Source organism: Parathielavia appendiculata (genome assembly GCF_033297405.1).
Source record: "Parathielavia appendiculata strain CBS 731.68 unplaced genomic scaffold N657scaffold_10, whole genome shotgun sequence".
Lineage (NCBI taxonomy): Eukaryota > Fungi > Ascomycota > Sordariomycetes > Sordariales > Chaetomiaceae > Parathielavia > Parathielavia appendiculata.
This window is the reverse complement of record NW_026944229.1, coordinates 244,289-257,156: the sequence shown is the minus strand read 5'-3', so window position 1 is coordinate 257,156 and position 12,868 is coordinate 244,289. Positions and strand designations below refer to the sequence as shown.

Here is a 12,868-nt window from a genome sequence, read left to right as displayed (position 1 = left end):
CAAGAGCTAAAATTATTTGTTAGTTTTTCTGCTTTCTTATTGTTCACCAAGTTGTTCATAGTTGCTTCTATTGTCCTCCTTTTTGAAAGCTCTCCTTTCTCAATTGACCCAATTTGTCCAAATCGCCAAATTAGGTTGGCGTCGAGACAAGCAGCATCCCTGCATTGCAACTGTCGACGCATCAGATCTGCACCAGAGCTCCGCGAGCTGAATTTCACCCAATTACTGTGTACTGTGTAGACGATTGATAGGGGTCCTTGTTCCTGACTGTCCCTGGAGACGACCCACAGCCCGCCGCAGCTTGGCAATGATCGTCGCCCGCCCCTGATGCAGAAGGAATTCCTGGACGACTGCAACTCCAAGACATTTGCTCACCTTCCCTGATGCGATAACCCGCCGCCTTTGCTGAGACCCGTTCTACGAGGCCAGTGGGACGACCAGAATACGACGAACGGCTTGGCCGAATCTGACATAGCGGCTCCCAACCCGGATTGAGAGGCACGCGCACCGCCCGCTTTTCCAGGATCGATTTCTGAACCAACCTGTGATACCCATTGCAACGCGATTGATCCGATAAAACACCATAGATGCCGTCCGGTCGGACACAATGCCCTGGCAACCGCTGCCTCGCATCGCCTTCGCCGTAGCGACATATCCTTTCGCCGCCTCGAGCCCGGCCGACCTCCCCCTCGAGCTCGGCGATGAGCTGTACATCATCGAAGAGACTCCGGACGGCAATTGGCTCCGCGGATACCTGGTCGCACCGCCGAGCCTGCTAGCTGGTCTGACGAGCGTCAAGGGACAGACCCTTGAAGCCCGTGTCTTTAGTGGCATCTTTCCCCGCAGCTGCGTCGAGATCCGCGAAGTACTGGGAGACAGCGACGAGACCGACAACGGCATCGACAGCGGGGATGTTTCGCCGGCGCCTGGGCCAACAGCGACACAGGCGGGGCCGGGGGACTCGGTCACGAGCGGGATACACGGCATTAACGGCGAGGAAAAGAGGAGGAAAGACGGGGCGAAGACCACCTTGCCCAATGGCACCCATGGACTGCTGTCGGTGCCTGCGAAGCGCGACCCGAGTGCGCCGCGCCCGCCAGCGCCCGTGCCCATGCTGAAGATTGGCGACGAGACCCCAACTTCGACCTCGGAGCCTCTCATTGACGAAATCGCGTCCTGCCTGCGAGAATGGCATTCGACGAACCTCCACGAGCTGCTGCTGTCGCGCCAGTACGCCAAGCTGGATACCCTGTCGAAACTCATCACCTCGCTCAACCTCGCGCGCCAGCAGTTTTTACACGACGTGCTGACGGCCTGGGAGTACGAAATACTCCGCGAGAAGACCGTCTGGGATCTGGTCCGTGTCAACAAGCTCTGTGGGGGAGAGGTCATTGTTCGCGATCCGCACGAGCGCGGGCGGGTACTCACCGGGGACGACTCGGTGGTGGAGATAACGAAACTGCAGTCCATAATGAGCCTGCTGGACGAGACACCGAAAAACACGGTCGAGCTGACTGCCTTTCACCACCTGCTGGTAGATATCAAGGGGTTTGCCGGCGCATCCACCGAGGCCACCACCCTCGTTCTCTACCTAGCCACCAAAAGCCCCGGGGGAGCGCTGACACCTCTTACCGAGAGCTACATAGTCGAGATGCCCGCCGGTGGGCAAATGGTCCATTTGGCCAGAAACGTGGAAATGCGCACTCTCTTCGCTGACTTGACCGCCAGCGACATCGGCGACGTGGCCTCCGCTGATGCGGAACTCTTGTTGGTTGTCAAGATTCGTGCGTCGCAGCAGGTGGTGGCTACCAAGCCCAGCTCACGGTCTGAGTCCATGGGACAGGCGCTGCCACAGTTCTCAAAAGATCACTCGAAGCCGCCATTGTCCGCCGGAGGCAAATCGGTGCGTAGGAGCCTGATGTGGGCCGGCAAGAGCACGCGGTCACCCTTTTCGAGGGGCAACGCCAGGCTGGACTCGCTCTCGGAGCAACCCGAAGAAGCAGCATCACCGGTCACAGCAGGCGCCGAAAGCAGGGATGGGCTTCCCCCGAGCACGGCCAACTCCAAGGCTGGGCGCGCCTCGGTGGACGGCCACGCTACTCAGACAGCCGAGAGAACGGTTGGCGTGGGCGTGCTGAAGCTGAACTCAGTCATGAAGCAGGATGACGAGGTTGAGCACATAGTCAGCATATGGGCGCCGTCTGCGAAGAACTCGTTCGAGGCGCAAGATGGCGAAGAATGGGATCCGGTAATACGAGACATCATGGACACTAAAACGGGGTCTTATGAGAAATCGAGGAGAGCCGAGCGCTTGCAGGTCCACATTCGGGCTTTCAAGAGCCCGGATGCAGACGCCCTGATTAAAGCGACCCCGACCGTGCTTTCCAACATCTGCAAGACCAAGAAAATGGGATTCTCGGGCGCACCGACAAAGCCACGGTCCGACATCTACCTGACAATTGACGAGGCCGTCCTGAGCCGGCAAACCTTACTGTCCAAATTTGGCGGAAGCCCAACGGCGCTTCCAAACAACCTCCACGGGAACAACCTCCAGCTCACGCTCGAGGTGCGCAGGCCGGATGGCGAACGCGTTGAGAACTGCATATACCCCTCGTCCAACGCTGAGGCCATCAGTACCTGGAAGACAGTGGTCACTGAACGTGGAGAGCCCTGGCGGCAGACCGTCAAGCTTGTCCTGACACCGCAGGACGTCCACCAGGGACACGTCGTCATGCATTTGGCAGATGCTCCGAACCAGCCGTTTGCAGTCGCGTACATGCCGCTGTGGGACCAACAGGCGTTCATCCGCGATGGCCAGCACGGCCTGCTACTGTATCGGCTCGACGAGCACACGGCCACGCCCCACGCCGGACCGCAGGGCAAGGGTGGGTATCTGAGTCTCCCCTTCTCTCCCAGAGCAAGAGACGAGCACCAAGCCGACGTGACGGGGCCGCTCGCCATGTTACGCGTCGAGACGTACCTCTGCAGCACCAGATTCTCTCAGGACCGCGTAGTTTTGGGCTTACTGGCCTGGAAGGATTCGTCTCGAGAAGGCATCCCAGTGCTTCTGAAACAGTTCATTTTTGTCGCTGAAATCGAAGTCGTCAAACTCCTGAACGATGTCTTGGATGCCCTGTTCGGGATTCTCTGCGAATACTCAGGAAACGACGACTACGAGGACCTTGTGTTCACTGCACTAGTGAGAGTTTTGGATATTGTTCACGACAGACGATTCAACCTTGCTCCGCTGGTCGACCAGTATGCCGAGACCAGATTCAACTATCCATTTGCGACGCTGTGTCTGGTGAAGTCCTTCACCCGGCTTCTGTCAAAGCCCACAGAGCCGGAGACCGCGAGGAGGCTTCGCGCCACGTTCAAGGTTGCACGGCATATCCTCAAGTTTATCACCCATGGTCGGGGACAACAAAAGGAGAAGGAGGCTGGCATTGGCATTACAGGCTCAAACCCGGCCTTCACACGCCACCTGCGCGTTATCTTTAAGGCGCTTGATGCCATGATGCGCAGCAGCGCGCCGGTCCTGGTGGGCAGCCAGACCATTGCTGTCCAGCACTTTCACACCTGGCTCCCGGAACTGGCTGGCCTTCTGACGACCGAGGAGATCTTACATATCGCCATTGACTTCATGGATTCCTGCTCTGCCGTCAAAGGCAAACTTGTCCTGTACAAACTGGTTCTGATCATCAAGTACGCCAAGCTCGAGATCTTCTCACAGCCGGAGCAGCGGTCTGCCTTGAGCGCCAACACCGTCCGCTGGATTGCGCCACACTGGGGCCACATCGACGAGGTCACAGACCTCTGGAAAGACCAGGTCCGCCTCTGCTGCTCTGTCCTCGCCAGCCAGATGGACCACCTCGGGCCGGAGATTCCCGACTACATCCCCAAGATTATCCAGTCTTATCTCGCTATCCAAGCCGTCCCCAAGCGTCCCAAAAACCGCCTCTCCCTTCTTTTTCCCACCACTTACCCCTTCCCCTCTCGCCCTATCACAAAAGAGACTGCCTTTGACGAAGCCCTCACCGAGCTTTCGGCCGTCCTCTCGGCCGTGTCCAACTCCCCCAACGGCATGCAACTCGAGCTCGCCGAGGACGACCTTCACGTGCTCGTCGAGAACTGCCTGCGCGTGCACATGAGCATCCTCCAGGGCGAGACGTTCCCGGACGATTGGCTCAGCGTGCACATCTTTCACCACAAGTCCACCATGCGCACGCTGCAGTACCTCGCCGGTATCCTTCTCGACTCGTTCCTGCCGCACCCGGACGAGGCCGAGAACTTTCCCACGGAACTATGGAAGCTGTTCTTCACCACGCTGCTGAAGCTCGTCGGCAGCCCGTCGCTCGCGCTCGAGACGTTCCCCGAGCAGAAGCGCCGCGCCGTGTGGAAGATTGCCGGAGACGTGCGGGAGCACGGGGCCGAGCTGCTCAGGCGGACCTGGGAGGCTATCGGCTGGGAGACGACGGTCGAGGAGAGGGCGCGGTACGGCCTCCCCAAGATGGGCGGGTACCAGGTACAGTACGTGCCGACGCTGGTGGCGCCAATTGTCGAGCTCTGTTTGAGTGTACATGAGGGGTTGAGGAGAATGGCGGTCGAGGTTCTGCAGACCATGATCGTCAGCGAGTGGACGCTCAGTGAGGACCTGTCGGTCATTCAGACCGAGATGATTGACTGTCTGGATGTCTACTGCAAAACGAAGCCGTTGACGGAGAGCATACTGCAGAAACTGTTTGTTGGTGAGCTGTTGGATCGGTTTGAGCCACTGGCGGCGGTAAAGGACGAGCCGCTCTACAGCGCGCTGCGGGAGCTGACTGATACAGTGGACGTGTTCTTGGATCTGTTGGTTGCGGTCTACAGTGGGGATGGGTCTGGCGAGGCCTCGCATCTCATTCACCGCTTGCGGTTGATGGAATTCCTGCGGGATATGCAAAAGGAGGAGATCTTCATCCGTTATGTCCACCAGCTGGCGAACCTCCAGGCTGAGGCTCGCAACCACGCCGAGGCGGGCTTGGCCCTCCGACTGCATGCCGACGTGTACGACTGGGACCCTTTACGAACGACGCCGGCTTTGCAAGACCCTGAGTTCCCTGCCCAGAGCCACTTTGAACGGAAAGAGCGCATCTACTTCGACATGATCAAGCACTTTGAGGATGGCGAGGCCTGGAGCAGCGCCCTGGCTGCGTATAAGGAGCTGCAGGCGCAGTACGAGACGAACACGTTCGACTTTGCCAAGCTCGCTCGCACCGAGCGCGCCATTGCCTCCATCTACGAGACCATCGCCAAGAGCGACAAGCTCGTGCCCAAGTACTTCAAGGTCGTCTTCAAGGGCCTCGGCTTCCCGACCAGCGTGCGCGACAAGGAGTTTGTCTTTGAGGGCTCCCCCGCCGAGCGCACCTCCAGCTTTACCGACCGCATGCAGGAGATGTACCCCGCGGCCAGGATTGTCACCAGCGAGCACATCGATGACGTCGAAGGGCAGTTCCTGGTCATCTCGTCGCTTAGCCCGCATCGCGACCTGAGCCACCATGTCTTCCAGCGCGCGAGGGTGCCGCAGGTGATTCGGGAGTATCTCGTCTCTGCGCACCCGCAGGCGTTCTCGACTAGTATTAAGCGCATCACCATCGGCCCGCCGGTGGAGCACTACGTCGAGAAGGTGGTCTACACGACGGCCGAGCCGTTTCCGACGATTCTGCGGCGCAGCGAGATTGTCGGAGCGCACGAGGTGCGTTTGTCGGCCAAAGAGACGGCGCTCGAGCGCATTGTGCGCAAGACGACGGAGATGTCGGCGCTCGAGAAGAAGGTCGCCGATGGCGAGGGCGGCGACGAGTCGGCGCAGCTGCTGGTGGATGCCGTGAGCATCAGCGTGAATCCCAAATCAGAGAACAGCGTGGTGGTGTATCGAGAGCTGGTCCCTGGCATGTCCAAGGCTGGAGAAAGGTTGCCGGCCAGCGAGCTAGAGGATGAGGAGGCCGAGCCGCCGGAGCTGGATCCGCAGGAGAATGCTATCAAGATAGCGCTGCTGGACCATGCTATCATGCTCAAGAGGTGTCTGGCGACGTTTGCGAAGAGCGGGAACGAGATCCTCACACGGCATCTCGAGGATCTGCAGCGTTGTAAGTTTCGCCTTTTAAGACGCCCACCGTCCATGAGCCATGAACTAAACCTTGCAGTCTTCGAGATTACCTACGCCCCCGAAATCGCTATCTTCACCCCCGCCCAACCCATCCGCGACACCATCACGCCCTCTCCTACCTGGCCGCGCTCCGCTTCCTCGGCCGTCGGCAACGGCATGCCAAACCAAGCCCGCGCCAAGACCCCCTCAAACGCCGGCGCCGCCCTTCCCAACAGCGTCACAACAGAACAAGCAACCATCGTCCAGCCCGTCTCCCTCCGCCAAAGCCGCGGCCCGCGCCTCAGCTTTCTCGGCGGCCGCAAAAAGGACCCGCCGAAGCAAGACCATCAGCACGCCGTTAACGGGGATGCCATTCACGAGGAGCCTGAAGCGCCCATCTCTGCGACTAAGAGCAACACGTCGGCGTCCGCTTCTGCTCCTGCTTCTGCTAAGGATGGGGGTGCTGCTGCTGGTGCTAATTCTGCTAGTACCCAGAGAAGGAGTTTCTTCCGCGCCTTTCCGCAGGTCACGACCACCACCAACAACAACATAGCTGCTCCGGAAGCCGGGTCGGCTTCATCTTCTGGCCGGGCGGTGGTGGATCGGGTTCATTTTGCTAATGGGACCGGCGGTCCGTATGCTCACCACGTCCATGCATCACCGAGTGTGGCGGGGACCGATGGCGGGTGGGTTACCAGCACCACTGACGTGAGTGGCAGTGGCGGGTCAGAGGTGTTTGTTTCTTCGAGTCCTGGCGGTGGTGTTGCGGGGGAGAAGGGAGGAGTGTATGAGACGCATGTTCTTCTGCCGGGACATGGACATGGGCAGGCGCCGCCGGTGCAGATGCATCAGGGCGTGGGCCAAGGGGGGGTCGGCAACAGTGTCAGGAAGAGGTTGAGTCTTTTGCGGTTGGGCAAGAAGAGTAGTCGGGAGAGGAGTGTGGGTACGGGTGGGTTGGGGGGCGTTGATGAGGAGTGAGTGGGTGCGTGGGTGCGTGGGTTGCTCCATGCCGCACTTTCCAATCTCGGCTGGTCGGTTTGCGCCGGCTAGGTTGAGGGTTCCGGATGACTGACACTCGGATTCTACTCTCTGCTTTGCTGTCGTTTTCCCACTTTGATCTTACGACTTATTTTCCGTTTGTGAAATGTCTTTCTTTTCTCAGATTTCTTTTTTCGCTGTTAGTATTCATTTGTTTCGGGATATACCACTGTACATGTGTAAAGGAGAGGCATCATTGTGGACAGCTGCAGGACAGGTCGCCTGGGTCTTTTTGTCACCATCCCATTTTCATTTGTTTACTCGTTTACATACCCCCTTGTCTGTGTCGGGAGCCGCAGGTATACAATCTGCCGAATATTGACCGCCAATTTTTTTCTTTCCATCGCCGTTGTCTATCCATTTTCTCTCTTGCTGTAGAAGCACCACATGGTTTTCCCTTTGTTCATTGCTTCGCTCCGCAGACGAGAAGATGGGGACGAAAAATCTACTGTGTTGGGTAATTCAGCTTTATGTTTGGAGGGTCAGGCTGTTGAGATATGTAGATGGCGCCGAGCTACGATGTTGGCGTGGTTTGGGCGGATACCTGGTCGATTACCGGAGGAGTAACTATTGATAGGAAGGTGAATTGGAACATATTAATCAATCCAGTCCTGCGTCCTTGCGTGCCATTGCATATTGAGACCCGCAAAGTCTTTGTCAGTATAAAAGCATTTTCAAACTGGACCACATCAGACCCGGGATCGTGGAGATCATGTATCATGTCACAGTTACGATATAACACTAAAACTTGGGGTTGACCGCGCTCACGTTTACAAGGGCCCTGTATCAGAGGGGTCTGTCTACCGTACGATGGACAGCAAGCCCCTGGATATCACCGAAGACTAGGAACTACGGAGATCCACCCGTCCGCCAGCTTCCGCGTCACAAGCCGGTCATGGTACATAAACCTTGATGAATGCTGCATCTGCACGGGCTCGCAAAACGTGAGCAGATGTCAAGGGAGAGTGAGATTTGACTCGTATATTATTTGAGCTCTGGTAGGGTGGCAGAGCCACATTCCGCTTCCGTCCATCAATAGTCACTGCTACACCCAGTTGCGTCCACTGCAGACCATAATCTGTCGTGCTTTGTTATGCTTTATCTTGAACGTCTTTGAATTGCAGCACGACCATTCAGACAGCTTTGCTTCCGGTTCCGATCTTCAGCCAACGTTCAAGATGGTGTACCTCCCCAGGTCATCTCGGATCATGTCGCGGCGCCACCCGTTGCGTCTAGTCATCGCGGCCCTGTTCGTCTGTTTCCTGTTGTCGGAAGTTTCCGTCAGGATCCTCAAACGACGGACGTACGGCCAACAGAATCTTTTGGACGAGACTCGGGCCTCGGAAGAACAGGCGCCGGAGAGCCGTCAGATGGATTTCTCCCTCTGGACGAATCCATTTGCGGACCTCCGGGAAAAGACATACAAGCCGCCCCCTCCTCCAATGATCCCAATACCAGACCCGTTTCCGCTGCTCTCCCAGAATCCGCCGCCCGAAAAGAGTCTTCTCCGAGCCCCAAGGACATCACGCCCTCCCCCGCGACGTTGGAGGTTTGAAATGGCTGCCGGCGGCCCACCACCGCTGTTTGTGGGCTTCACGCGTAACTGGTAAGTCGAGCAAATCACTTCGTAGTGGCATGAACAGACTGACGTTTTGGGCAGGCCACAGCTTCTGCAGTGCGTGGTGAGCTATATCGCCGCCGGGTGGCCGGCCGAGGACATTTACGTGGTCGAGAACACGGGCGTCATGTTCGCAAACCGGGAGGGCAAGCTGACGCTCCAAAACCCTTTCTACCTGAACCACACTCAACTGGCCATGTTGGGTGTAAGAGTCATTATTGTGCGTCCCCGACCCCTGCTACGCATCCCTTAATAGTACCCCCTCATGTTTGAATACCTTATGACTGACCACAGTGACAGACTCCGACCCTCCTCACCTTTTCGCAACTCCAAAACTTCTACCTTTGGACCGCCCTGGAGCGATCCCACCCCTACTTCTTCTGGACGCACCAAGACCTCCTCGTCTTCTCCCACGAGAACTCCACCTCCGCCCCGTACAACTCGCTCTACACCAACGCCATCCGCACCCTCCGCGACCTCACCACCACCACACCCTCCTCCTTCTCACATTCCCCCAAAAAAATCGAGCCTCCTCCCCAAAAAGAGGAGCAGAAACAGAAATGGGCCCACCACTTCTTCGCCTACGACCACCTGACCCTCGTCAACCGTGACGCCGTCCTCTCCGTCGGCGGCTGGGACACCCAGATCCCCTACTACGCCTCCGACTGCGACACGTACCTGCGCCTGATGTGGGCGGGCTTCTCGCAGCGCGAAAGCACCATCGGCCTAATCCTCGACGTGGGCAGCGTCCTGGCCGACGTCGGGGCGCTGTTGCGGATCAAGGGAATTAAAGCAAGCCTGTTGTTACCTACGCCTGGGATCCGACCGGAGGACGAGGAGGGGCAGGATGAGAAGAAGGATGAGGATGCTAAGGGCGAGGAAGAGAAAATCGACGAGAATTATGTGGAGAGCTGGGAGACGTTGGTGCAGTTGGGTATGAAGATGGAGGAGGACAAGTATGTGGGTGGGAACGCGGGAAGGAATATGTGGCAGGCGATGCAGCGCGGCGGTCGGGGGGAGCCGTTTTATCGGGATGCCGACGGGTTTGAAAAGGGGGTCAAGATGTGGATTGACGCGGGTAGGGCTGTGTTTGCTGAGAAATGGGGGCATCGTGGGTGTGGGCTGATTAGCATGGGCATCAAGGGAGAGGATGCCTGGCGGTTGGAGAGGGATTGGGACGAGGAGACGGAGGGGTTTGGATGGGAAGGGAATGGATGGTGATGCTTGCTGTGAGATGCTTGATATGCTTGACAACTTAAACATGTTCAAAGCAAGAGTGCTGCGGTGGAACGTCATGAATGTTTGAGCGAGACTCAGCTAGTGAAATTTCAATTTCGCGCAATTGTGCGAAACGAACTCTCGGGTGTGCCATGTTCAGGCTGGGAGCACTGCATGATTTGGGCCTAGATGGTTGCCGGTGAGACGCAGTTGGGTTTGGGAGGCGGCATGCAGGAGGATTCTTGCACTTCCCACTGAATCAACAGCCAGTCGGGAACGTCATCTACACCGATTCCTAGAGACTCTGTCTCATTATTCGCTTCGCCCCCCAACAGCCCCTTCCTCATTCGCTTCCAAGGCTGTTGATGCTTCATCATGCAACGCCGGTCCCTCGTTGTGTTCCCACGCGTCCCAGTCCCAGCCTACTGGCTCATCAGGATCAGGCGACCCGTTCTTGGACCTCTCAATCCGCTTCCCGTCGACATAGAGACAGGCGGGTGGATGCCATTGGCGAAGTACGGCCGCGGACCGCTATCGAAATTCATCATGTTTTGGTATTAAGCTGCCACCATTGCGTCCATCTTTTTGCTCCGAATGACATGAAAGACATTTCCACGTATGATGATCTCGTGAACCGGCTGCTGAGCAGTTTGCGCGACCTCGATCACGAGCCTGCTCGTCGAATTTCCGAAGGAAAAGATCATAGTAAATGAGCGCGTATGGCCGATTGGCCATCAGACGGACCACGTTCAGCTGCAGAACGGGGTCAGCAGTCGGTCGTTCAGTTACGTCCATCATCTGTAGGAGTAATCTCACCATCAAGCAGCAAAAGCATAATCAGACCGGCCGCCCTTTTTTGAGCTTGCGAACTCCAGATATTCGTTGCAGGCCTCGTTAGCAAGCTTGAGCTGAGCTGTAAGAAGAAATAGGAGTACGTTAAACATGAATCAACGGACTCGCTTCCCCCGCCGGGTAAACCCAATGAGCGTACCCATGACAAAACAAGACATCAATACCGGTGCACGTAAGCCTCACCGTCCACAGAATACGACCCCTGCCCACCATTGGACGACGACGTCCAGTAAGCCGAATCCTGGCTGAACCCGTCACACCCGCCAAACTCCTGATTCCCCGCAAAAAAGTCCTCCAGGTCCAACTGCACGTTACTGCACAGCTCACTAACATATTGATCGTCCTTGTACTCCTCAAGGAGCTGCTCAAGTCTGGACGACATCTCTGGGCCAACAGCAGCTGGACTCGGCAGCGGGCTGGGCTCGGTCGAACCACGGCCGAGGCCAGGCACAGCACTGGTAGCAGCAGCAGCCGATGCCTGCTCCTCCTGGAAATGAAACGTCATGAGCACCTTCGTCTCGACGTTGCGGATGATATCGGCCGTCCTCTGGTGCACCTTCTCCTGCACCTCCTCGAGGAGCGTGGTGACGTACTGTTCGATTTCGGGCCGGACGAGGCGTGGGATCTCGGTGCGCAGGAACTCCTTGGCCTCGTCCACGCTCTGGAAGCGGGATTTTCCGGCCTTGTGCGAACCGCCTGTTTCTGTTTCGTAGTCTGTCATCGATGTTAGCGTGTTGTGGAAAACATCCTGACCAGGGAGACACTCACACGGCGACGGAACCTTCTCGTCCGGAAAGATAATCCGGTACATATCCTTCCACTTCATCTCTTCAGAGCAGTGTGACTTGGCTCGGGCGCGGAGCAGCTTCTCCTGCTCCTCGGTAATCGCGTCCGGGGCTCTCTCCCTCAGCTTGCAGGGGACGTTGGCGCGCTGATGACTCTTGAGCGACTCGGGCTTATCAAAGTGCTCAAAGCAGCGCGGGCAGAAACTCTTCCACGAGTGTCGGCGGTAGATGTGTTCCCTGCCATGTCGGTTAGAAACCCCCTTTTCTTCCAGGTTCCAAAGAACTTACTTAACCCGATGAACATCATCCCAGCCCGGCCCACAACAAGTCTTGATACTCTTATACTTGCCCGGATCATGCTTGCAAAACGGACAAGCAAACTTCTTCCCGCCCTTTATAGCCTCCTTCGGATTCTCCCTCTTCTTCTTGGTCTTCCCACCCACCACATCCCCTTTCACATCACCTACACTTCCACCCTGCTCATCAAACTCATCCTCCTCCCGACCCCTCTTTACCCTCCTCCTCCCCCCCACCACGCCAACACCGGCGGCCCCGCCGGGGGCGGTGGCGGGGAGGCCAGAAGAAACGGCAGCAGCGGCTGAGTTTTCAAGACATCGATCCAGAGACAGCTGAAAGAGAGCCATAGATCTGTCCACAATTTCCTTCTTCTTGCGGCTCAACAAGCTTTCCCGCGCGTGGTTGTTGTTATTGGCAGCGTTGGTCCTGGTGGTATTGGTGGTGGTGGGGTTGGTTGGCGGTGAGGTGAGTGAGCCGCGGGATGCCATGTGCCGACTGGAGTGGATCCGGGTGAAGTACGAGGATCCAGGAAAGAGGGAAATAACGGCGGGGAAGAAGGTCAGTGGCTGGGGCCTGGATCTCGAGACATGAGAGGTCAGGTCTTGATGGTTGGGAAGTGTTCGTCTCTTGTTGGCTTTATAGAGAGGAAGTGCTGTTGAAGCTGTGATGTACCGGCGGTTGACAGATCGGTGAGTAGTTGAGGTAAAGGTACGTGTTGTAACAAGAGAAGGCTATGGGCAAGGAGATGTTGATGATACGTGCTGAACCTGAAGACTGAAGAGGGAGGTTGTGCTGTGACAAGGCGCGCGATGAAAGGACGACGAGCTCGAGAGGATGACTATCAGAGAGATCACAGAAAGATCTGGGGAGGGAAGAACCCAAAACGCCCGCTAGATCCCAGCTCGTTTGACGGTGCTATATACCCTCCCCCCTTCC

The 12,868-nt window shown here is 57.2% G+C and overlaps 4 protein-coding genes across 4 annotated transcripts; 3 read left to right on the top strand and 1 right to left on the bottom strand.

The window, feature by feature from the left end:
* The first annotated feature begins 424 nt into the window (after nt 1–424).
* On the top strand, nt 425–7,185 carry N657DRAFT_98874 (uncharacterized protein). Its single transcript, XM_062797625.1, has 2 exons — nt 425–6,125; nt 6,183–7,185. Exons 1-2 carry the CDS (start codon nt 608–610, stop codon nt 7,100–7,102), a joined length of 6,438 nt encoding a protein of 2,145 aa, XP_062645604.1. The 5' UTR covers nt 425–607; the 3' UTR covers nt 7,103–7,185.
* Nucleotides 7,186–8,532: 1,347 nt separating this feature from the next.
* N657DRAFT_622236 (uncharacterized protein) lies at nt 8,533–10,001 on the top strand (the record flags this gene model as incomplete). Its single annotated transcript, XM_062790644.1, has 3 exons — nt 8,533–8,768; nt 8,823–9,000; nt 9,081–10,001. The coding sequence occupies 3 exons, from the start codon at nt 8,533–8,535 to the stop codon at nt 9,999–10,001; spliced, it is 1,335 nt and encodes a 444-aa protein (XP_062645603.1).
* N657DRAFT_647317 (uncharacterized protein) lies at nt 9,980–10,749 on the top strand (the record flags this gene model as incomplete). Its single annotated transcript, XM_062793285.1, has 1 exon — nt 9,980–10,749. A coding segment is annotated over exon 1 (344 nt), but the record flags the coding sequence as incomplete, so codon positions are not given.
* A 258-nt stretch (nt 10,750–11,007) lies between these two features.
* On the bottom strand, nt 11,008–12,420 carry N657DRAFT_682333 (uncharacterized protein; the record flags this gene model as incomplete). The annotated part of the gene is made up of 3 exons (XM_062796471.1): nt 11,008–11,564; nt 11,619–11,872; nt 11,924–12,420. The coding sequence occupies 3 exons, from the start codon at nt 12,418–12,420 to the stop codon at nt 11,008–11,010; spliced, it is 1,308 nt and encodes a 435-aa protein (XP_062645601.1).
* Between the last annotated feature and the right edge of the window lie 448 nt (nt 12,421–12,868).